Below are 26,398 nucleotides of genomic sequence, written 5' to 3'. Positions count from 1 at the left end.
AATTTAAATTGACAACACCATGGTATGATTTATATCATAAGTAAATGTCTTAAGATTAGGTTTGTATTCATAAAAATGACATACCGATTTGTTTTAGCTTCTCAATCACCAAAGCAAAAAAAAAAAGAAACATAAATGCTTATGTTATAAAATAAAAACAGATATTTTTCTCAAACTGAACAGGTTTCTGATATTAAAATCTGAATATTTTTGAATATTTGAATACTTGTAAGACATTATATGGTGTACTTCACACATCCTTGTTAATATGCCAAAAGTGAATGGAATAGCACGTTACAGAACTGTTTTTCCTTTCGTCTGATTTAAGTTCAAATGATATTGTCCGGACACGCAGATTATTAATAATTTCATGTGTTAAAGAATAGAATATTAAATCCAGCGTACGTTTAATTTAAAAGGAATAGTATCATTGAAGGTGAACTCAAGAATATATGTTCTGCTTAAAGATATCTATCCCAAAATATTTAATTCTGTAATGGGAAAATGGACATATTTGTGGTAGTTCTGACATATAGGTTGCCAAATTGTATTACTTGCAGTGGAAGTTTGGAAAACTTCTATAACTATGAGTCAATTGTTTTATTTTTTATTTTTTTCACAACTAAAATATCTTTGAGTATTAAGTGACAGCTTGTTTTATATTAATCTCTATAGCAAGTCTTAGGAGTAAAAAAAATCTAATAGTTGATTAGGGACAGAGTTATAAATTATGCTATACTCATTATAAGGGGTATACGCTATCATTAAAGTAAAGGAAGTTAAACACCTGTGCGTAGATGTGCATCAAGGGTATGTTCAGTGCAAATAAAGATTTTTACTCAGCAAACAACTCCTTGCTTTTTCCAGAAGGATGAATATATAAGAAGAGTAGATTTAAAACAATTAAGTAAATGAGAACTGATCACATTTTTGGTTTTGACCTGATACCCAGTGGATCTTCTAAAGAAAAGGGTGAATAGGTAGAAATGGAAACATCATGGCCTTTCCTGTTGCAACTACTTTTTTACTGGTCCTTGTGTAGGCATCTTCCTGACTTTTCTAACAGCGAGCCCTTGAATTCTGGATATATTTAGTACTCAAAAAACATAAACTGTGCTTTTCTTGTAGCTGGAAGACATGTATGACATCTTTTAATGATTAATAAGCTCTAAGATTATAGAATTATAGTTTGTCATTCTGTTTCCTAAAATTGTTTTGTTATAGTTTTTAAAGGACAACCAGGGGTTTCCTCTATTCGAGGAGAGATAGAGATAGAAAGAGAGACACAGAGAGAGAGACAGAGAGAGAGAGAGACAGAGAGAGAGAGAGAGAGAGAGTCCAGGTGCCAATAATGTGGCACATATCAGAATAGGGAATAATTTGATGGCAGTAGAAGTCTAAAATGCAGTAAAAATTCATTTATTTTGATAATTGTCAAAAAGACATATAACCCTACTAAAAACAAAATGATATAAACCAAATTACCTTAACTCCTCTGCTTTTTTGGAAACATTAAAAAAAAAAAAAACCTATGAATGTGTTAATAAAATAACTATTAAGTTAATAAATGACAAAGAATATGCAAACCTGCCATGTAGAATTCCGAATCACATCTGTAATGTAATTAATCTCCTTTCAAGGCAGATTAAAAATTCCCCCTCTTTTGAGTGTGGCTCTACATTAGGACCTATTTCCAGGGAGCACAGTATGGAAAAAGGGGTAAAACAGTCATTTTACAGTGAAGAAACTTGACAAATATTACCTCAACCAAGGGATCAAAATTAATAGCAACAGTCATAAATTGTGTTGATAGTATGTACCCTAGATATGATATAATGAGATCAAAAGCTCATAATTCCAATGTAGTCAAAATTAGACAAATCTCAATTGAGGTACATTCAACAAAACACTTAACTCTGTCAAAACTGTCAAAGTCATCAAAAACAAGGAAAGTCTGAGAAATTGTCACAGCCAAGAGGAGACTAAATGAAATGTATTATCTTGCATGGGATTCTGGGACAGGAAAAGAACATTAGGTAAAAAAAAAAAAAAGAAAAGAAAAAGGAATGAAATGCAAGTAAAGTATAAACTTTAGTTTATCAAAGTATAACAGTATTGGTTTATTAATTTAGTGTATGTACCATGCTAACATAAAATGTTAATAACTGGGGAAAACAAGTATGTGCTCTATGAGAAATCTCTGTACAATCTTTGCAAGTGTTTTTTTTTATAAATCGAAAAGTATTCTAAGAAACAAAGCTTAATTTTTATTTCCTTATGAATTACTAAAATATGAATTTTTAATTTTGTCTTAATTTCTAGTGTCGTAATGATATGATTTCTCTTTCTGTTAAAGATAGATAGATAAATGTTAGATTAATTAGATCATAGGTAGACGGAAAGATAGATGATAGATAGATATAGAAAAATATTGAATTTACTTTATGGATTTTATACACAGTTTTTGCACTTATATGACAAAACACATTTTTTCAATGTAATTAGGTTTATAAATTAAATATGGTTATATATTATAGTTAATATGATAGTATTTGTTTATTAAACAATAGAACAGCATAGATTTATAGTCTTCTATAGTATTCACTTTTTCCTCCTCATTCTATTTTACATATTTTTATTCTATTACAGTGTAAATTTATTTATTTTTTTATAGAAAATCAGAGTATATGACTACATGTTTGGAACACTCAGTAGCTTTAGCATTTAAAGTGAGACTATAGATAAATGTAGCACACATTGGGGGTACCTTATTAAAAAATCATTCTCTTCTTAATCCTCCAGTTGTTTCAGGGAGGGTTACTCTAATTCTAAAATTCTTATTTATATAGGGTTAAAATCAGTTATTGGGATTTTAGCCAATTGGTAATTATTGAGTTAGGCATGGTCATAAGATACAGTTTTTGCCAAAGAAACATAGAGAAAAGCCTTTTGGGGAACTTTTAGTAAAGATTTCTTCACTGATACAGAAGAAATATACATGAAAGAGTAGTTCCTTTTTTGATGAGTGTTTTCCTGTCTGAATCTGAAGCTTGAAACTGACAACCATGACGGGAACAGCAAGTCACTTGAGATGATGGTTATTTCCTGATGATGTGTTGAGCCTTTCAATTATTCAGTTCTGGAGACAACCTTCATCTGGATTTGTCAAGAGAGATAATAAATATTTCCTTATTATTTGAGAAAAGTTTTCAAGGTTTTCTGTTACTATATTCATGAACTCCTTTGGTGTCCAAGTTTCATCTAGGTTTGAGATATTTTTAAGCCAATTTCCTATGGCATCTAGGGTAAAAACATGTAAATTTTTCCTCTTAGTAAACTCAAAACCATTTGAGAACATTATGTCTCAAAGTTAACTTTGAATGAAAGCTTAGAATTATTTTTTTTTTTCATTCACGGTATTCATGTCGTTTTTTGTTGTTGTTTTTTTGGTGGGGGTTCAATTTTAAGTCAAACACTTGGCAGATTTTTGCCTTTTTACCATGAGTCAGTGAAATGGCCACATTATAGCTATAAAGAAATATATCATGCATGAGGTAGTTCAATTTGTGTTCATTCAAGCTCAACATTCACTAATATTCCATTTGTGCCTTCTGACTTTTACAAATAGATCTTTTCATTGGATAAATTCCAAGATGGGAAAAATAGAACATTTTTAACTCCTCAAAACAAACAATGTTTATATCTTCCAAATTTACATCGAGAGTTACCAATAAGTAAAAGTAACTTTTTAAAATTAGTCTACAGATAACCTGTGAAAATTCAAAACAAATGTTTTATAGGAACAAAAGGAGAGGTGCCCTGTTAAAATTTTATCTAAATTATCATAAAGTATAGAAATAGATCCATTATTTGAATTTGGACTATATAATTATTTGTTTTTACAAATATCTTACATATCTTATAGATTATCACACAGACGTTTTACCTCTGTATCACTTTTCAAGTGTCAACCTGGGAAGATAAAGATATAATTGTGCACACACATGCCATTTTATGATAGGTTTAGACTTATAAGATTATTTTAACAATATGATGATCATGGTCAATATGATGAGCGTATGTGAGGTTTCCCTGACAATAACATGTTCTATATATTATAAGCTTTAAGAAAAACAAAATTAACACATAACCCACAATGTCTCAAATTACAATATCCTATCTCTGTGATTTTTTGAATAAAGTTTGAATTAAAGTCCTCAGGTAATACTTATAGGTCCTGGTCAACTCAAATCACTTTTGTTAATATTCGCGTATTCCTTTTTAAATATTTATTAATTAATAAATGGATCTACAGTAAACTATAGATGTATAAGGTATATGATTTGATGTTTCAACATATGCATATATCCATATAACCATCACTGTAATAAAGATAATGCATATATCATTACCCCAGTTGTTTTTCACACCCTTTTATGATTCATCTTCTTGTCCCTCCACACGCCTACCCCATATTTTCTTGTGTGAATATTTAGAAGTAGAATGGCTAAGTCATTCGAGAGGTGAAACTGCAAAACTGTTTTCCAAAATGGTTGTACCATTTCATATTCTCGCCAGCAGTTTTAGTGTATAGTGATACCTCTTTGTGCTTTTAATTTGCATTCTCTTAAGCACTAATAATATTGAGCAGTTTTCATCTATATGCTTTTGTAAAGTGTCTGTTTAGATCACTTGACTATTTTTAATTTTTTTCGTATTATTGAGGTTTTTATATATTTTAGACACATATGCTTATCAGATATAATTTTTCAAATATTTTTCTCAGTCCATGATTCTTTTATTCTTTTGGTTTTTTTTCACTATTGTCATTTGCAGTGACTTTTATGAAATTCAATTTAACAATTTTTTTCTCATGAATTATACTTCTGATGTTGTATCTAAGAAATATTTAATTAATTTAAGGCCACGAAGATTTTCTCCAGTATTTTCTTATAGAAGATTAGGTTTTACATTTAAGACTATGACCCATTTTAAGTAAATTTTATATATTGACTGAGGTATAGATTAAAATACAAGTTTTTTGTACATAGACATCTGACTATAATAGTATAATGCACTCGAAGACTATCCTTTCTCAATTGAATTCCCTTTGCAAAAACTAGTTATTTGTATATGAATATTCTATTACTAGGCTGCTGTTTGTTTTTTTATTGATGTGTGTATATGTTTAGACCAATACCAATCAATTTTAATTACTGTAGCTTTTTTTAAGTCTTAAAACCTAGTAGTGTTATTATTCCTACTTCGTTACTTTTCAAAATTGTTTTGGTTATTCTAGATCCATTGCATTTTCATATAAATTTTAAATAAGTTTTGAAATTTCTACAAAAAGTCTGCTAGGTTTTGAATGTGATTTAATAAATCTATAGATTAATTTGGAGTGAATTGAAATTTTAACAATACTGCATCTTTCGGCCCATGAACACAGTATATCTCGAACTGCACTTACAACCCCCAAAACACTGATTAGACTGCTATTTTGGGACATCTTCAAGATTACTCACCACAACTACCACCAATGGCTATGATTTTTTTTATGGGAAAAGGATACAGAGCACAATCCGAAAGAGAAACAGCGCATAGGGTAAATTCTATGGATCCCCTTCCAATGGAATCATATAGGACACATTTAATTTCTTCTGCAATGAATTGTGACAAAGCATGTGAATTGTTGCCAACCAGAAAAATTCATTAGAGACTCAGAGACTGGGTTTTTTGTTGATCACATAGGCAGCCTCTTCTTAGCATACACCAAAATTACAAAGTCTTGGAAGGAATGCCAATGTTCAGCATATAGTATTTTGTTTACACAACAGTTTATGCACAGTGAGCCATTTGTATTAATTAACTGTGAGAAATCTCTTGAAATCTAAGTTCATGAGTCAAAGGCAAATTTTGCAAGCAGAGTTTTTCAAAGATAGCAATCAGGCCCACTGTGTTAATTTTTTCTGTACAGCATTACTGAGAACAATTAGTTAATTAAAACTAAAGAAAGTCACTCTCCCAATATTCTGAAATCACAGTAAAATGGAATCCATAAAAGCCATGCCATCTGCATTTATTCCTTTTATCTGATTTTCACAAGATCTATGCTAAGAAGCATGCAGATGTCTTTTTTACTATCTTAATAAAAAAATTATAGGTAAAATTTCCCTGAAGATTTTAAATCAAATACAATATTTTGAATATATAAATAATACATTTTAATGTATTCATATTATCTCCTCTATTATATATATATATTATAGGTACACATTTCATAAATCATCTAAAGCGATATAAAAATGTAGATTTCTGTCATTTATAGAATAGTTTTTTCTGGTGCTTACTATAATCCATAAATCTTAAATTATACATATATAAATAACTGTACTGATATAATTTGTCTTAAAATCATTTGACATGGTATGAATCCTTCAATTTTAGCTAAAAATTTTATTGGACATTATTATTGAATAATATTTTATTGATAATGTGAAATATAAACACCTCAAAGAATTTTATTGCAATTTATACTATTTATCATGGAGGCAAATGTCTCCTCTGCTGAATTGAACTAAGATACTCAGTTTTCTACTAGTTGATAATATCTGAACAATAGTGTCTTTGTGCATTTATTAAAATCTTGGAAGGTAGAATAACTATTTCTAACTAATACTACCGATAGTGTCCCTCTTTTATATCAAATCTAAACTTTACATAGCTAATCTCATTGGAAATTAATATATAATAAAAAGTATTTTAATTTTGCTTTTACTCACTGTTCCTTTCAACTTTCGTTTCCACTTTACCTGATTTTTTTTTTTCATTAAGTCCCTTGCTACTCTTGAAAGCATGTTTTAGATTCCTTTGCTGTCTTATTCTTTCAGTGAAACTCATAAATAAAACATAATAGTCTTTATCTATTAAATATGTTAAGTTATGGGTGAAATGTCTTGTTTGAAAGCAACATTATCTCTCATCGAATAGATTATGTATGAAATACAAAGAATAGTGTTTCCTTAAAATGAAGCAATCTTGCATACACTGTCTTAAATAAGGTACCAAATTTAATACCGTCAACAATGGGGACAGACACATTGACATCATGAGCTTCTCTACATAAGGCACTGAAATGGGTACCATATCACCTTTATGGTGTCCCTTCAAAAAGGTTTCAGCTAAATCTAATCATAATGAAATGCTATGACTAATCAAAATTAAGGAATTCTACTAAACAACTCGTCTGAACTCTTCATTAATATAAATGCCATGAATAACAGAATGGCTAGAAAACTGTTCTAGATTAAAGGATGCAAAGGAAACATAAAAAATAAACATAATGTGTGAATCTTGATTAGATTCTGAATTCAAAATAAAATCTATAAAGCATATTATTTGGACATTTGGGGAAATTTGCATTACAGCAATCCTATTGTATCACAGTCATGAGTGTGATAATTATATTGCAACTCTATACGAGAATGCCCTTGTTCTTTGAGATACCTGCTGACACATTTAGGAGTGAAATATAATGTTTGAAAGTAACCATTAAACAGTTCAGCGATGATAGCATAAATAAACACACATAAATATGGCAAAATGTTAGCACTTGGTGAAGCTAGGTAAAAATTATATGCTCTCTATTGTATTATTCTTGAAGATTACAGGTTAAAAAAACTCCAGAATAATAAACTTGGTGTGAAAAAAAATAAAAGTATTGCATTTATAAGATCTTTCTCAATAAATATTCTGTCCTTGAAAGATGAAATTTTGAAAGTAGACAACTCCTCTACTATGTCATAAAAATGTTCATGATGAAAAAAGGTGAAATCTAAGAATATAGTAGCATTCAAAATTAGAAAATAAGTTCCAAGAGTACACTTTTAAATTTCAGTTAAATGACAGCATGTTAATAAGTTAATCAGAATTATTTTCTTTCCCCATAGTCTTACACTTGAGTTTCAAATTTAGTGCAGCCTGCCTTCCAAGTTCATAAATAAATTAAAATATCCCTATTATGTAAGGTTTAAACACTATCATAGGTATAGGCTAAGTAAAATAAAATTATTCAATTTAAACTAAATCAGACTGTAAGAACTATAAAACTATAAATAAATAAATATATATATATAATAATACTCAATCTTTAATAATACTCAAGAAATAAACCCTAAGTATTCAAGTATATAGAGTTTATTATTTGAGTATTATTAGTTTAAATATTGAGCATTCTATATAAAGCTATTTGTTCTGGGCAGTGATTCAGAGATTCAGGCTACCTATTTCCAGTATGTCCTCCATCTACTAAAGTTTTATGTCATCTTTAATTAATTGATAAAAGAGAAAGAGGACATGAATGACACACACATTATGAATGCTTTGGTGTGGTAGTACCACACTGGCCTCTTCTCATATTCCATTGACCTATGTTATGATATTAACATATGGTCTAGCTAGGAAAAATGAAAGAAGATGTTTCTAGTAAAGAGTAGTAGTCTAGGCTAGAAAAACTAATAACATGGTATAAACCATTTCTGAGAATGTATGATTTCAAAAAAATCACTAATACTGATAGAAAATCTGAATGAGACTAAAACAATTAAAAATAAGTTGAATTGTTTAATAAAATCTAACCCCAGATAGTTAAGCCCAGATTTCAAAGATGAGTTCTATAAAAGTTCCAGAAACAGCTCCATAATAAATTATTTCAGTAGTAAGAAAAAATAAAAAAGACACTGAAGAGCTCATTTTTTTGAGGTTAAGATAATTGACCAAAAGGAAAGAAAAATTATAGAAAATTATAAACATGGGTATATTGAATTAAATATATTAGCAATCTACAATGTGTGTATATAAAAATGTATATAAATATATTCATTATCCATACATAGGTATTTCATATTTATATACACATATATTGTCATAAACTTAAATCTATGCTCTACTAAACTTGTACAAATGTATTGTGAACCATTTCTCTCTCCTATTTTTTAAAATTGAAAACAAAAGAACCATCATAATTCCTAATGAAGTGGATACAGATATTTTAGCTGAAATTGCATTTGTATGCATTAGATGATTTTGAACATTACATGAAGATGGTCAGAGGATTTGAATATGTATATTTTCCAAAGAAGACATACAAATGGTCAACAGTTACATGAAAAGATACTCAACATTACTTATCATCAGGGAAATGCAAATTAAAACTACAATGAGATATCACCTCACATCTGTTGGATTGACTATTATCAACAAACAAACAAACAACAAATGTCAGCAAGGATGCAGAGAAAAGGGATACTTTGTGCATGTTGGTGGGATTGTAAATTGGTGAAGTCACTATAAAAAATAGCATGGAATTTCCTCAAAAACTTAAAACTATGATACAATCCAGTAATTTCACTTCTGGATATTTATTTGAAAAAAATAAAAACCATTAATTCAAAAAGATATATGCACTCAGGTTCATTTCAGCATTATTGATTATAATAGTTAAGATATGATAGCAACCTAGGTGTTCATCGGTAGATGAATGGATAAAATAGATGTGGCGAATATATACAATGGAATATTAGCCATAAAAAGAGAATGAAATTTTGCCATTTGTAACAGCATGGATGAACCTAGAGGGTATTATGCTAAGCGAAATTAGTCAGATAGAGAACAAAAACTATATTATTTCACTTATGTGTGGAATCTAAGAAACTAAACAAATGAACAACAACAACAACAAAACAGAAATAGATTCATACATATAAAGAACAAACTGATGATTGCCAGAATGGAAGGTTGGGGGATGGGTGAAAAAAAGTGAAAGGGAATAAAAGATATAAACTTCTAGTTATAAAATAAGTCACAGGGACTTAATATAAAGCATAAAGAATATAGTTAATAATATCATAATAACTGTATGGTGACAGATGCTTATTAGACTTCATGGTGATCACTTTGTTAGGTATATAAATATGAAATGACTCGTACTCCTGAAAGTAATATAATATTGTATGCTAACTATACTTTAATTTTTAAAAAGCAACATGCTTAAGAAAATTACTGCCATTTAGAGAGTTATATTTATTTTGATTATCAATCTATGTTCAGATTATTTCTAGCAGATTAGCCTAATGTTTTGAGAAATGCAGTGGTATGTGTTCTTTTATGTTATAAACAGAATTTCACAATCTTCTTCATTTAATGTCTAGGTTGCTTGGAATTAAAGGAAGACACCATTGAAAACCTTCTTGCTGCAGCATGCCTTCTTCAGCTTCCTCAAGTAGTAGAAGTATGCTGCCACTTCCTCATGAAGCTTTTGCATCCATCTAACTGTTTAGGAATTCGAGCATTTGCAGATGCTCAAGGATGCATTGAATTAATGAAGGTGGCTCACAGCTACACAATGGTAAGGAAATTTAGTATATTAATAATATAGACTGCTGTATTATCAGAGATTAAAATAATTACTGTCATTGTATTGAATAACTTTTTAAAGCTTAACACAAATTTTATATGCTTGGCATTTTTGTATTATGAGATATAATGTAAGACATTATATAATGGACTATATTATTGCTTTCTGGCTTTATTTATATTTTATAGCCAATACAGATATAGATATTGACTATTTTGGATTGTAAAATTTTTTCAAGTGAATTGTTCTTAATTGTTCCTGGCATATCTATCTTTTTTACAACTACTTCCACAAATGCCTTTTTTTTTTTCTTTTTTCTTTTCCCTGGTGAAAAGCTAGCAGTCCGTGCCATAAAACAAAACAAAACAAAACAACAAAAACAAAAAAACAAACTTTTATTTGCACTATGGACTGAGTCACATCAACCAAAATTTGATGTTAAAGTCCCACCCCTAGTGTGATGGTATGTGGAGATGGGACTTTGGGAGGTAATCTGATTTAGATGAGGTCATGAGGGTAGGATCCTGATGATGAGATTAATCACTTTATAAGAGACACCAGAGAGTGTCGTTTCTTCTCTCTTTCTACCTTGAGAGGACACAGTGAAAAGGTAACCATCTGCAAGCCAGGAATAGAGTCCTCACCAGGGAATCCAGTCAGCCTACACCTTGACCTTGGACTTCCAGCCTTTAGAACTATGAGAAATAAATTTCTGTTGCTTAAGTTACCATCTATGGTATTTTGTTATGGCAGCCTAAGCTGACTAACACTTTTAATCATAGCATATTATGTTTGATATGGCTTTGCCTCTATCATTGGCAGAGAAAAATCTTAATTATATATTTTAATGTATCAGTATATATTTTAAGTATATATTTTAATGTATCAGTATAATGAATATCAGATTTCAGAACGCCTAGGAATTGCTGCACTAAGGGAAAATATTTAGATATATTTAGATATATATACCAACTGATCTATTTTTTGTAAATTTGTACCATTTTCATAATAGGTTTTAATTAAGTGGATATCATTCAGTAAATACTAAAATAATTTAAGCTTATTTTATACATTTCTCTTTGATTTTTCTCTCTCTCTATATATACATATATATATATATATAAATTTGTGTATGAGTATGTATTTTAACTTTATAGAGATACTAAAAATCATTTGAATTGTACATTTTAAATACATGAACTTTAAGATGTGAAAAAATTTTTAAATTATTTTTATTCTAGAATAAAATAATCAATTTATACCCATTATATTTCATATACTAGAAATAATCCTTCTAAAACACTTAATATAGTCCTTGGCGTATAGTAAACCTATGTAAAGTGCTAGCTATTTTTACTATTGTTACTAGTTTAACATTATTAATAATTTGATTATTATTGAAACAACCAATTATAAAGTGTAGAACTTTTCCTTTCCAACTCAAGGGAAAATTTATATGAGATAAATGTCATTAAGCTTTATAGTTGCTCTTATTTTGAGATTTAATATCTTTACAAATCGCTAATGTCAATCGGCATTTAAAAGTCTTCTAATTGTTATTCTTAGATAGAATTTCATTATTATTTTAATTTTCTCCTTTAATCCTTTGAGCAGATTAGTAAATTAAATTAAAATATAAAAATAAAGGAAAGGAGATACATGCTTTGTAATTCTATTGTCAAATTCTTCTTTCAAAATATTCCATGGCAGGGCACAATGGTACTACTGAAATTATATGAACCATGTGAAATCAATGTAAACAAATACTTCATCGACGAAAATATCAAGGTCCAACTGTAATCACTGAATTATGCACATGTCATCACGATTAATAGCTCCTGGCTTAGCTAAACCAAAGAACAATATGCCTTCATATCCAGAGGGATAATGGTCCCTTCTGGTTGAGAGTGAAATTATTATTTTAATAATAAAAATGTTTTTCTTGCAGCTGCTTAGACTGTTCTGTAATTTGTGACACAATACTAACAATATTTTTTTTTCTTTAGGTATCTTAAAATGTATACCTTACAGTAAAACATATTTAAAACAGAAATATGAAGGATTCTATCTAAGATACTCAACATTCTAAACAACTCTAATTTAGCTTTAAAACTATGACTAAATTATGTGTTGTGTCATGTCCTTTGAAATTTAAATAATTTCACATTCTTTTTGAAGCATAGACTCCAGTATTCTCTGATTGCTCTTGAGTTACTGTTTTAGTGAAGAAAATTTACTGCTCATTTATGTCCCTAGACCACTATTTTCTCTCAATTTCAACACTTAAAAATGAATGTTTTGCATCTGATATTATAACTTCTCACCACATATTTGCTTCTGATACTTGTTTAATCATGTTTATGTTCTCATCTACTCAATCTGTGTTTTGAAAGCAAACCTATTATAATGGGTTTTTTTTCTTCTTAAATGCTTTAATAGCAAATCATCACAGTTTTCTTATTACCTCAAGGACTGAATTAACTTTTTATTAGTTCTAATTATTTGTTATTTACTTATTTTATTAGTAACTTTTTTAAAAATTTTTAAATTCCTTGCTAAATTTTTTTAGATATGAAATAGATCTTAACTTGCTATCTATATGCTTTTGCTATTTATATGATTTGCTAACTTTCCTTTGGAAATTTCACTCATTTCTTTGGCTTCAGCTATTGATTTTCTGTGGATGACTCCAAAATCTACTCAGAGAAGGTGACACAGCTTGGCAGTGGTTCATCTGCAAAATACTGGAAAATTTTGATTGCAAGCTCAATATTAGGTGGAAGTGTGAAACTTAATTCTAAAACATTTAAATTTTGGCTGCATTAATATACAGATAGCAACAAAATAATTAAATTTTATTAGTCAAATTTCATTATGAAATTTGTGCTTAATTCTGTACATCACATTTTAAAGGCATTGGAGAGTGATAAGCAAAAATAGAAGAGAATAACAAAATAGTAAATATTTTATAATCATTTCATATGAAGAAAAGTTAAAAAACACTATAGGTGCCTGTGGCTGAATAATATTAGGGCATGAAAATAGCTGTCTTCACGTATTTGACAGAATGAACTTGTGTCTAAAACAGTATTTAAGTATTTTTTGTTTCATTTTTCATTTTAGTAATATAATCTTCTGTTGAAATTAAATAGTGTATGAAAGAATACTATTAGAATTGATCTGCTTTGTGTGAAGGTGGATGGGAAGTCCAGAGTCTACTTCGGTCTTCTAGTCTTCCTCTTCTGATTTGTCTAGTTTCACTGATCATCAGTGCCACTTCCCTCTAAGGTCAGCTTTGCCTTTAGAGGAGACTCCTGGAACTACATTTCCCAGAAATCCTCTCTCCATATGGTTTTGGCTTAGAGTTTGCCAATAAGAGGCATTCATGCAAGAAATGGAAGGGGGAAGAAAACAGGAAGACGTTCTCCACATGCAGTTGCAAGCAAATTGCAGACAGATGGAAAGTTGAAGTAACTTCTAAGTGATTTTCTTCACTGTTGTGGACTAAGATAGTTGATAGGAGCTTTCTTGAGGTTCTGAGGAATGGAGTGTCTCAGTGGAATGTTTTTGAGAAGAATTCACATTAAACTGAAGGTTGAGTTTATCAGTAGGAAGTTCCCTGATCTTCACTTCCACAACTGTTTTGGTCTTCAATTCTCTATTTACAGTCTTTCTTGCATAGAACATAGAGCGGCTTGTCATCCTAATCCAACAATGTCTTCAACACATACGCCAAAATAGCAGATTAAAACTCCATATTTTGATATGCGTGGCCCTTCACATCTAGTTTCTAAACTGCTACTTGGACCTTTTTTCTCAAAAATAAATGACATTTATTTCACCCCTCTTAAACATGTACTGTGACTTCCCTTCACTTGTACTTTACTCATATTTCTCTTGTTTAGAATCTCTGGTATCTAATTCTATATAACTCTTAGTTTCCAATTTAAATTCATCCGTGACTAAAAAAAATATCGAATCTTTTCTTGACATTCTCTCTCTCATTTGAAATCTTAGTATTCTTTTTCTTAGGATTATGTGCTATCATCATAAACTTCCTTTTATAATTAATTATATTAACTGGTCTTTAAAATTATATTGCAAACTCCTTTATGACAGAGAACAAGCTTTTCCATTGAAATTTATTTTGTCCCAACAGAGTATCTACTACTGTGTAATATGTTAATTCCCACAGTTACCTAGGAGAGCGGTCCCCAACCTTTTTGGCACCATGGATCAGTGCTCCTATGAGAATCTAATGCTTGATGATCTGAGGTGGAGCTGAGGCGGTGTTGCTACTAGCACTGGGGAATGGCTGCAAATACAGATGAAGCTTCACTTGCTCACCTGCCATTCACCTCCTGCTGTGCGGCCCGGTTCCTAACTGGCCATAGACCAGTAACTGGTCTGTGGCCTGGGTGTTGGGGACCCTTGATCTAGGATATTTATTTGAGATTGTGATTTTCAGCACTCTTGAATTCAATTTAACAAGACTACATGTTTTTCTTCTAACTTTCTTCCCAGTCATATTTCCTACCATTATTTTTCCCTGTTCACATAATTCCAGCCACACTGAGCTTCTTAATTTTTATATGTATATATACTTATATATATATATATGTGTGTGTGTGTGTGTATATATATGTATATATGTGTATACACACACACACACACACATATATATATACATATATAGAGAGTTGTTATTGTTGTCTTCCTCTACCATTAATCTGGTAGCTCTTTGGTAGCATTTTTTAAAAATTCTACAGAGAGACTGAGGTAACTCTAGCTTCTGCCATTGTGTTTGATGCTAAAGCTTACCAAGACTAGCATTGGCAGTGCACAAGTTAAGTGTATAGTGTGTATTAGGCATGTTTCTGAGTGTTAAATATATACATTAATTCAATCCTTTCAAAAGTCTTGCAAGTTATGTGTTATATCCATTTTTAAAATGATAAAAATAAGGTTTAGATATGTTAAATAATTTACTCAAGAACAATAGATAGAACATGGTAGAATGGAGACTTAAGCTTGCTATTGTCTTACTACAAATTTCATGTGCTTTATTAAATGCTAATCAATATACACAGATTGTGTTTTACTCATACGATCAACTTAGTTTTCTGATATCAAGAACACTTCAAAACATAGATTACTTCAGATAAATAGATATTACAAACTTAAAACATAGATGGCATTGAAGAACTCCATAAAGACTTTATTCCTTTTTTTTTTTTTTTAGATTCTTTGTTTACTCCACTCTCACTTTCTGTCTAGTGCTACCCAACATGGAATGCAACATTTCACAATGTTGACACTGGTGGTAGAATCAGTGGCCATAAGACTAATGAGAGGCTTCCATGTTGAATCAATATCCCTGAAAGATGGAAGTCTCAGAACTGGAGCGTAAAGCCTTCGTGAATCAGTGTAAGAGTAGCTGCCTTTTCAGAGCCTAATACTCTAAGAAATCCTATATAGATATTGTTCACTTGTCCTTCAGTCTTTAGAGCAATGCCAGAGAAAAAGAACACTTTATGTGGTTTCTGTTTATAGTTTTGAAATACCTGACTTTTCTCATGGTTTCTAGCATGCTTTTTAATTTTTATCAATAAACTTTCTAATAAACCATAAATTAGAATTTCTTTGGGAAAATAAATTGAATTTAAATTTCTTTGCTTCTCTAAGTCATCAAAATAAAGTTCACTTAACCCATATTTTTCCTCAGGACTGTTGTTATGTGATGCATTAATACTAAAATTTGTTTTGAATGTCATCTGATTTTTTTTCTTATATTCATTATTTTGTGTTACTCCTTTTCATGGGCATACACACACACACACTGTCTGAGTAATAAGTTGAAGTTAATATATAAATATCAAGATGAATATCAGTAAAATATGACTTTCTGAATTTCTTTGTAAATTGATAACAAATGAAGTTGTCAGGATGGGTACAACGAGTGGCTTGGATGACAACTGCCATCGATGCTTAATGATCACAAGCAAAAAAAAGCATATGGAAGCCTAATTATCAATGACCTTCCACTATTCCCATTTTTGTTTTTATTTACTTGCTTTGACCCTAAATTAGACTTTACAGGCAGTTTTTGACACCAATGACTTTTAGTCATCGGTGAAATTCTAGTCAATCGGCTAAGACTGGAAGTTGATTTGAATGATGGAGTTTGAAAAAGTAACTTTTAATTGTGTTTAGTGTCATGCACAAACAGGATATTCAGATTACAATAGATAAATTGATATGTATAATAAATAATAAACAAATTACATTCACTCATGTAAATGCAGTTTGACTATATAGAACTTTGTAATTATTAAAGTTCAATAAAGTAACCACAATTAAATATGCATTTATAAGTTTCAAAGACAAATAAAGCATAATTACAGAGTATCCAATGAAAATTAAAGGCTTTTTAAGGGTCTATTTTAGACACAGTCCATTTGTTCTACTTGGATGTTCTTCAAATATATTTCTGTTTTAGGTTTTCACATCCAAAATTAAGATCATTCTATTTTAAGACACGCATCTTTCTTTTTTGTTGTTAATAATGAAGATGATAATAATATTCATCTCCTTGAAAAGCATTCTACTCATTTTAAAGAATCTTTTATTTCCATATTTTAATTTTATTTTCCTATACTCTTTTTAAACACAAAGATATAGCACAAAGCAGTGCAAAATCACAACACATGCATACACACACAAACTTTACCATGAAAAATGTAGCAGGTTTTTTAAATTGTCCAGCAGATTTAAATTTTTGTAGAGTTGCTATGTGTCTTGAGTTGATGCTGTGGCAACAATATAACTAATAAAAGTTCAAGAACGAATATTAATTTTAAAAAATATCCTATAAACACAAATCTAAAGGATTCTCATAGTAACTTCTAAGTCATCTCTCAGTGTTTAAAGATTTCAATCATTTATTCCATATAATTCCCTTCTGTAATTAGCAGTATTCCTACCTCATTTAGAATAGTTCAAAAAGGGTTTCCTATGTGATGTCAGAAGAAAGAAAAGCTAGCCACGTTTTGGCTGCAGTACCCTTTTCAGTTTGCACGGTTCTTCGACAAATAAAATCAATAATTTACGTTTGTTCAAAAGAGAAAAAAAATTCTGATTTTTTTAATGCATGTGAAAGTTTCGCTTTCTTAAAATAATTTACACATTATGAACTAATGTAAAATATTTATATTTTCTGATGTAATGAATCTCACGATATAGAACTAATTTCTTTTTATGCTTCGCTTTTAGATTTTTCTTTTAATGCCATTTCTCTGTTAAAGATATATTCATGCTTAAAGATCCTTAACAGCAATTTAGAAAGAGGAATAAAAGGAAGAGGGATCGACTATAGTTCACAAGAAAAATGATAAATCAATTTTTGCCTGAAGGGAAACCCAGTCTGCCTTTAGTACACATTTCCTTAAAAAATGCTTTCAGAAATTTACTGTACGACCAGAAATAATTCAAGAAAAAAATAACTTCTGATGGAGTATCAGATGTTCTCCCCAGACCTCAAGATACTCTAAATATATTAACATTATGGACAGAGCTAGATTACATACATGTTCCATGAGGTGACTTCTGCCTCTGGCTTGTTCACTGCTGTATTTTAATTCTTAGAACAGCACCTTTCCCACTTAGACACACAATAAATGTTTGAAAGAAAGAATAAATGAATACTTTCATATATTAATAATTTGATATATCCTATTGTAAAATTTATCCTAATAAATGAAATATGAATATTAATAAGTTAAAGTGAAATATAGTATCTATTTAAAATAAATAAAAATATTTATATTGTGCCTAATTTTACTTTTCATATTTCCTTATTAAAATATGTTTATAAATACATACAGAATGCACCCAGGATGTTTAGAGTTCATTACTTTTTTATCAGCTATTTTAAAACTGTTTAACTGGTAACATATTCCATCTACTATGTGTGTAAATTTTTAAGTTAAGTTCAGCAAATCTATTTCAATTCAAAGTCTATATTTAATATAGTTTAGTACTTCAAATGAAAGCTATCTTTGTTTAAATTTTTTATTAAAAGTTGTTCTTATTTAAATTTTTTATTTAAAGTTTTCATTGAGAGTCACCATGCTATCAAAGAATAAATATAAAACCTGGTTGTTCAACGTAAAAGACATATATTAACAGAAGAATTAACACTAGACCAAATGTATTCTATTTTCATATATGATTGTAGATTACATAAAACAACACAAAATAATTCAAAATTGATGGATAATAGTAAGGAGAAATCAGCAAAGGTTTGAAGAATGAGATTCAGATCCCGACCTAATTAAGTAAATTCAGTAAATAGTATAAGTGATGGGCTTTATTCCAATAAACACTTATAACTATTTTTGTTGTCTTTATTTTATGTAAGAATGTTTATTTGAGCAACACAAAAAATATATATCTTAGTTGAATTCAAGTTATGTAATTTAAAATTAGTAAAAAAGTTTTCTTGAAAATAATGAAAAGTAAACATTTTTAAACAAAATAGACTATTTCATCAATACTAAATCTAAGTAGATTTTTTAAAGACTGAATCTAAAGGTTCAAGCCAGATATACTATTCTAAGCATTTGTTGAAAACACTTTGCATTTTAATTGAACCTAAAGTTTAAAAAAATGAAGAGATTTCTAAAGATATGGATAAAGATGGAATTCAGTTTCTTCTCTAGTTCTGTTTGAAAGAAGAATAAGCTGATTACCAATTTATAGAGTAAGGTTTCTATTTTTACTTCTGGTATATAGATAAGAATAAATGATCATAACTAAATGATGAGACATAAGATAACATGAAATGTAGAAGAAAGTACATATTTTAAAAATAACTATATTGCAATTGAACTAGAAAATTGATAAAATTAAAAATCGGATTTATTATATCTAGTCACTGATTAAGACACATATGTATACATTTACACATACAAAGAGACATTGCATCAGTATTAACTTCATATATTAATCAGAAGGCTATATTATTAAGTAGTAGACTCTATAAAAACCCTAGTTTACATTATTTTAAAAATCCATATTTTCTACATATATACTCATATTATGATCATCAATGGCTTTCTTCCTCTTCAGAAGAAGAATATGGCAAGTTTCATTATCTTAACTATTCAGAAAGATTATGGGAAACGATGTCGTTAAATATTGAAAACTTGAAAATTCCAGCTATTCTCAAAGACTGTAAAGCTTGGTTTATAAGTGGCCAACTATGTAGTGTACATTTAAATAGTCTACTGCAACAAGTAAAAAGCCTTTAATTATTTATGATGGTTTAGTGGTCAGTAGATTGAAACATCGCTTGGCATAGGAAAGAATATTATTTTACTACAGCATTTAGAATAAAAAATGGACAGTTTGATGAACTCACTTGAAATCCATCACAGTAAATCGACACACTTTTTTTTTTACTTTTCAAGTCACAGAATTATCTAAGAATTATTGCCTTATATTTTTTCAAGAAAGCAGAAATATGAGTGATGTATTCCAGCTTAATACAAATAAAACTTGGTAATAACCATACTTTAAAGCTAAACAACACCAAGATCTATAAACTTCTCATAGTAAATGCATCCTTTGACAGCCTAGGTAATAGAGATGGAAATCAATGAATTTTGGGCTCTGGGCAAAAATTAAAGAATTTTTCCGATAATCCAACAGCTTAAAAAAAAAATAAAAAGAAAAATCAGCCTGAGTGAGCAGAATAACATGGGCCAACCATCAGCTCTTCATTCGATGGTATTCTTCAATATCAAACATTAGTAGAAAATAGATTTATCTTACTGGGCAAAGAACAAAAACTAACAGAGTAATGTAAACTTCCCTTTATCCTACTTTTAAAAGTCAGTAAGAAGTATATCAGAATTAGGTTTTTGTTGCTTGTTTTAATCTAAAACTATAGTTAATAACATTTCATACAAAGGGGATATTAGCATATCACATTCTTAACATTTTTAAAACTATTTGTGAGATTATAGAATGACACTGAGATTTAAGGGAAAAAATAGTCAAATTCTTGGCATGGATATCGTGGAAGTAATTCCAACTATATGGATAGATTAAACTAGATAATTTCCTAATTCCTTTTTTAAAACATGGACTGAAAGTCTAAGCTTTACTTTCTTACTTTTTATTAATTTTGTCGAGAATGTGTTCTTACCAGTGCTGCTTTAATTTGTTCAACAGTCTCATTTTTTAACTAGTTTGTTTCCAATGTTTCTGTAATCTCCTGATCACTGAAGGCATTTGAAATTTCAAAACCTCTTGAGCAGAAAAGAAAGTAAAGTACAAGGAAAAAAATGCTTTGGAAATTGTGAGACTTGACTTTTTACCTACGTTTAGTAAAGCTGTGTGTTTTGAGCAATTCACTTGAGGTCTATCTCATTAACTGTTAAATGATGAAGTTTGTTTGAGACCATACTGGTACCTTCTGGTCCCTTACGGCCATATGATTTTCTAAATATCTTGTTAAATCTGAAATTTCATGAAACATAAATGCATTTCTAGATAATGTGTATAAGTTCCAATGTATCATTAAGAAATGAAAACCTAATATCACCACAAGTTGAAGATTAACTAATGACAGTTGGGGATCAACAAATGATGATGGATGAATGAATAAACACTTTCCTATGTTCATATGTTTTATGTTTTATAAAAGCAGCATTATTGATATATAATTCACCTACCATACATTTTAATATGTACAATAATTGTTTTTTAGTACATTCTCAAAATTATGCATCTATCACCATACTCAATTTTAGAACATTTCCATCACTTCAGAAAGGGACCCTGTACCTATTCATTCCCCATCACACCCACCCAGACTTAGGGTAATCAATAATCTAGTTTCTATCTACATAGATTTTCCCATTATGGATGTTTTGTTTAAATGAAATCATACAATATGTGGTCCTTGAAAACTGGCTTCTTTGGCTTAATGTAATGTTTTTAAGACTCATTTGTGTTATAGTACGTGCTGGTACTTTATTTCTTTTTATTGCCAAACAATATTACAGTGTATGAGTGCACCCCATTTTATTTATCTATTCTTCAGTTTACGGGCATTTGTATTGTTTACACTTTGGGGCCATTATGAATAATACTACCATGAACTATTGTATGCAAGTCTTTGTGTGGACATATTTTTATTTCTTTTGGCTATGTAACAAGGAGTGAAATAGTTATATGGTAATTCTGTGTTAAAGATTCTGAGGCACTGCCAGACTGTTTCTCAGAGAAGCTGCATCATTTCACATTCCCCACAAGAGTACATAAGGGTTCAATTTCTCTATTTCCTTGCCAACAATTGTTTATTAACTTTCTTATTGATTATAGCCATCCTAGTGGGTGTGAAATGGTATCTTGTGGTTTTGAGTTGCATTTCCTTAATGCTTAATAAAACCAAGCATTTTTTCATGTACTTATTGAACATTTATAAATTTTATTTGGAAAACTATCTGTTCAGCTCTTTTGCTCATCTTTTAATTGGGTTATTTTTTCTTTTTATTGTTGTGTTGTAAAAGGTCTTTTTGTAGTCTAGATAAGGTCTCTTATCAGCTATACGATTTTCGAATATTTTCTGTCATTCTATGGGTGGTCTTTTCACTTTCTTGATGGTATTTTTAAGATAAAAGTTTTCAGTTTTCATAATGTCCAATTTATCTATTTTTTTCTCATTTTTTGCTTGTGCTTTTGGTATCGTAATTAAAAAATTATTGAGAAATACAAGGTTACAAAGACTTTCACATACGTCGTCATCTATAAGGTTATGGGCTTAGCTTTCACATTCAGTTATTTTGTCTATTTGTTTCTTTGTTTTTATTAGTTTTAAGTATACAATACATTGGTTAGACATTTATGTAGTTTATAAAATGATCCCCTAATTGTTCATTCTCTCTCTTGGCCCTCCACCTAGCCATTACATTAATGCTAACTACATTCCCTATGCCATGCTCCCCATCCCCGTGACCATCTATCTACTAGTAATTTACACCTCTTTAACCTTTCACTCCTTTCTTCCAGCCCCCCTACCAGATTGTCCTTTATATTTGTGAGACTGTTTTTGATTAGTTTGTTCTTTCTGTTTCTTATGTTCTGCATATAAGTGAAATCATATGATATTTATCTTTCTCTGTCTGACTTATTTCACTCAGCGTAACAACCACTAGGTCCACCCATGTCATTGCAAATGGTAGAATTTCATTTTTCTATGGCTGGATAATATTCCATTGTATATATGAACCATAACTTCTTTGTCTAATTGTCTGTTGATGGGTATTTAGGTTGCTTCCATATCTTCGCTATTGTAAATAGTGCTGCCATGAACATAGGGGTGCATAGACCTTTCGGATTATTGTTTTGGTTTTCTTTGGATAAATACCCAGGAGTGCAATTGCTGGGTAAAGAGGTAGATCAATTTTTAATTTTTTTGAGGAACCTGCAGACTGTTTTCCACAGTGGCTGTACCAGTTTGCAATCCCACCAATAGTGTATGAGGGTTCCCTTTTCTCTGCCAACACTTGTTGTTCTTTGATTTATTGATGATAGCCAACACTTGCTGTTCTTTGATTTATTGATGATAGCCATTCTGACTGGTGTGAGGTAATATCTCATTGTGTATCCTACTCAGAAGAAGAAAGGTCTGTGAGGAGTCCAAAACAAACAAACAAAAAACTTGCTGTCTACCAGTACTAAATAAAGTCACAGTGATATAATACTTTTTAATCCAGACAAAAAAATGGGAGCCCTCAAATGGTTCAATAGGCATAAAAAGGGAGCAAGCAGTCTTTAGAATGATGTTAAAGCTTTAGGCACTGCTAATCTCCCAGGCCTTCACATTCTGGAAACAAATACAGAAACAAAGGTTACTTGAGGGCCGAGAGGCAGCTCAACTGTTCCTAGAATATTAAGAAATAAGTTTTCAAATATTATAATAATATTTTCATATCCAGATAAAGATCATCTAATTTCAAATACTATTAGATTTCTTACTGAGCTTTATTTTATATTGACTTATGGCTACTATTATGTGAGATTGGAAAGGAGCTAAAGTGACATAAACAACTGGGTATATACATTTTTAAAGTTAAGACTCGACCCTAAGACAAGGAAAAATCATGACTCACACAAATATATATTGAGCACATGCCAAATAATTTATCTCATGAATGAGAGTATCCGAAGGGTGATAAAACTATTTTAGGAGACCAAAGTCACTAAGAAAAAGAATGCTTAAATAAATTTGCAAAGTTAAAGACAAAACTGGTTAATGTCATAAAAGGCAATAAAACTTTAAATGTTAGGGTTTGTCTTTTCCACAGAGCAGAAATTATTTGCAATTATTGTCATTCTGCAAGTGAATATGTAATGTCACAGCGCTTAAGACCTAATCAGTGGAAATGATAAATCAAACAAAGGTATGTTCTCCTAATAAATAGTTATTCAATGATGACTCTCAGACAATGTTTCAATATGACATTAAAACGATATGAATAGTCATCATGTATCTTATTTACAAGTTTCATATAATACTTCTTAGCAATGTAGAGAGCTAAAAGAAAGGATGAGAAATTATAATTTCTTCACAATGTCACTAAAATATTAACAAATAGATTACCATAAGCAGGACAATGTGTTTACATATATTAACTATTTTAATCCTAACAATGCTATGAGATAGATAGTATCTTTACAATCAAAGAAACTGAGGCACAGAAAAGTTAATTAACTTGGTAAACTACAGTCAGATAGTGAGTGGTAAAGCCAGAACTCAAGTTAGGGGAACTAGCTTCAAAGTCTATAATTTTAACCATTGTAGTTTACTGTCTCTCACTGTTTCCTCCTTAAATCCTGATTCCTCCTGTTTTAGTGCCATAAGAGCTTCTCCCTTCCCATCAGCACCTCTTAAAACCACCTCAATGAGTAATATATAACAATAATGATGATGATCATGATAATGCTGTTCGAAATTGGCATTTAAAAAAATATAAGTGTAAATAAAAGCATTTTAGAAATGCCATTTTTGATTGATCTGCAACGTACACTCTTAAAAATGTAAAGTTTTTCTACAGTTGCAACATTAAGACAAGAGCACTAGCACTACCCCTAAGTAAATCCAATGTAGAAATTTTTAAACCCCTATTGCAATGTAGATTCAGCTGCCACTAAGACAGAAAAGCTGTGGCAAATTTGACCAGTGATGCCATAGTTTACAAATCCAGTTGTACTTTTCTTTCCCAGTTTTTTGCAATGTTTAATGATAGTGAAACTCTTCTGCAGAGTCCCTCCAATGAATGAATAACAGAGTGAGTGCAATAGAATGAGAAAAGGGGGCAATAAAATCCCACATAATATTTAGAAAAGGAGAGTAGGAACAGTTAGAATTAGGAGGCTTGTCTTCATATTGAATTTTACGTGACCAAGTTTTATCAACTAGGAAGGACAGAATGTTAAGAGAGATTTGTTGCATGCATTTGCAACACTATAAAATAGTTTCAGAAATAATTGTAAGTCAGATTAATGAGACTATGCCAACTCTCCATATATGACAACATTAGGTAGCAAATGCTCATTTGAAACAGTTAAGCAATTGCTGTGCAAGACTGAAATAGCTGAATAGAACCCCATTCTTGCACTTACTTGGAAAAACAAGGATTGTATCAGCATTAATAGATTTTCTACAAGACACATGCATTATAAATCATGTTGCAGACGATAGGAGTGAGTTGACCTGCTGTGCAACCTTATCAGATAGATATCTAGTAAGGTGTTTGATAATGCTTCTTTTTACTGAAGGAAGAGGCTTTAGTTTATTCCAGAGAAAATGTTATTGAAATTTCAACCATGTCTTAGTTCTTTACTGGCTAGATTTTCTTATGGAAAATAAATATGTTTTCCCTGTTATTTGGTCAGTAAGATCATTTACATTTTAATACACAGAAGCCTCCTCATTACCTGCCAAGTTGGCGCTGAAACAGCATGAATCATTAATTGTTATGTAGAAATTTATGACTATGCTGAAGTGGGATAAGGTTAACATTTATGACTGTTTGTGTATTTGTATATTTAATGTTCCTGTTTATTTCATGCACAGCCCTTACTTTATGAGTGCATTCAGAGGTGAATTAATGTTTGTGAGGAGTTTTGTGTAAGAGATAATATGTGAACAAACAAATATGTTTGCCGACCTCTCTCTTTTTCTCTTAAGGACATTTTTCATAGTAAGAATATTTTTCATTCATTGTTACCCTTTATTATGTGACTATCTTTGGTATAAAAAGGCATATCTGTATATGGCTCCATAATATAAAAAGTTCAAGTTGTCATAAATTTATGTCAAATTGAATATTTTCTGTAAACATGTCATAACAAATACAAATAAGTACTTAAGAAAGCACATTTATGTTTTATTATATTACTCACCAAGTTAGCTTTCTTAATATTTTCCATCCAAAAATAATTTTACATTTTTTTACTCCCTTTGCCTTTCTGATATGTATGAAGTAATTTGCCTAATCTTTCATGTTGACATTGATTTAGGAATGTCATTTTTCTTATATGGTTCAGAAGATACTGCCTAAATACCTGTTAAAATAATACTGTGAACTACAAATGAACTAATATTTTAATCTTTTAACACTTATTAACTTTCTTAATTTTCTTTGAAAATGATGTTAACCTAGAAATAACTTATTATCTTCCAAAATTTGGGGTTTGACAATCTCATATACATTTTAAATGAATGGGAAATTCTGGTGGAGACAGTAAGCACTGTTTCATAATTCTTGTCATAAAACTCTATAAAATGAATGAAAAGAAACAAATAAAGAAGAAAATTCATCTACATTTGAGTTAGAGAATTATAACTCAATAATGTACATTCTAAAATAAAAAGCTGCCAAGGCAAGTAAAATTAGGCCAAAGGGAAAG

At 30.1% G+C, this 26,398-nt stretch overlaps 1 protein-coding gene across 2 annotated transcripts in view; it reads left to right on the top strand.

The window, feature by feature from the left end:
• The window catches only part of KLHL1 (kelch like family member 1), a 273,787-nt gene that overhangs the window by 107,973 nt on the left and 139,416 nt on the right, over positions 1-26,398 (top strand). For both annotated transcript variants that reach the window (XM_006913780.1, XM_006913779.1), the window contains one exon: positions 10,209-10,405. In XM_006913780.1, the coding sequence (XP_006913842.1) occupies positions 10,209-10,405 (197 nt within the window). The remainder of the gene's footprint in view (positions 1-10,208; positions 10,406-26,398) is intronic.

Source organism: Pteropus alecto, unplaced genomic scaffold, assembly GCF_000325575.1.
Source record: "Pteropus alecto unplaced genomic scaffold, ASM32557v1 scaffold72, whole genome shotgun sequence".
Lineage (NCBI taxonomy): Eukaryota > Metazoa > Chordata > Mammalia > Chiroptera > Pteropodidae > Pteropus > Pteropus alecto.
This window is presented reverse-complemented; position numbering and strand designations above follow the sequence as displayed.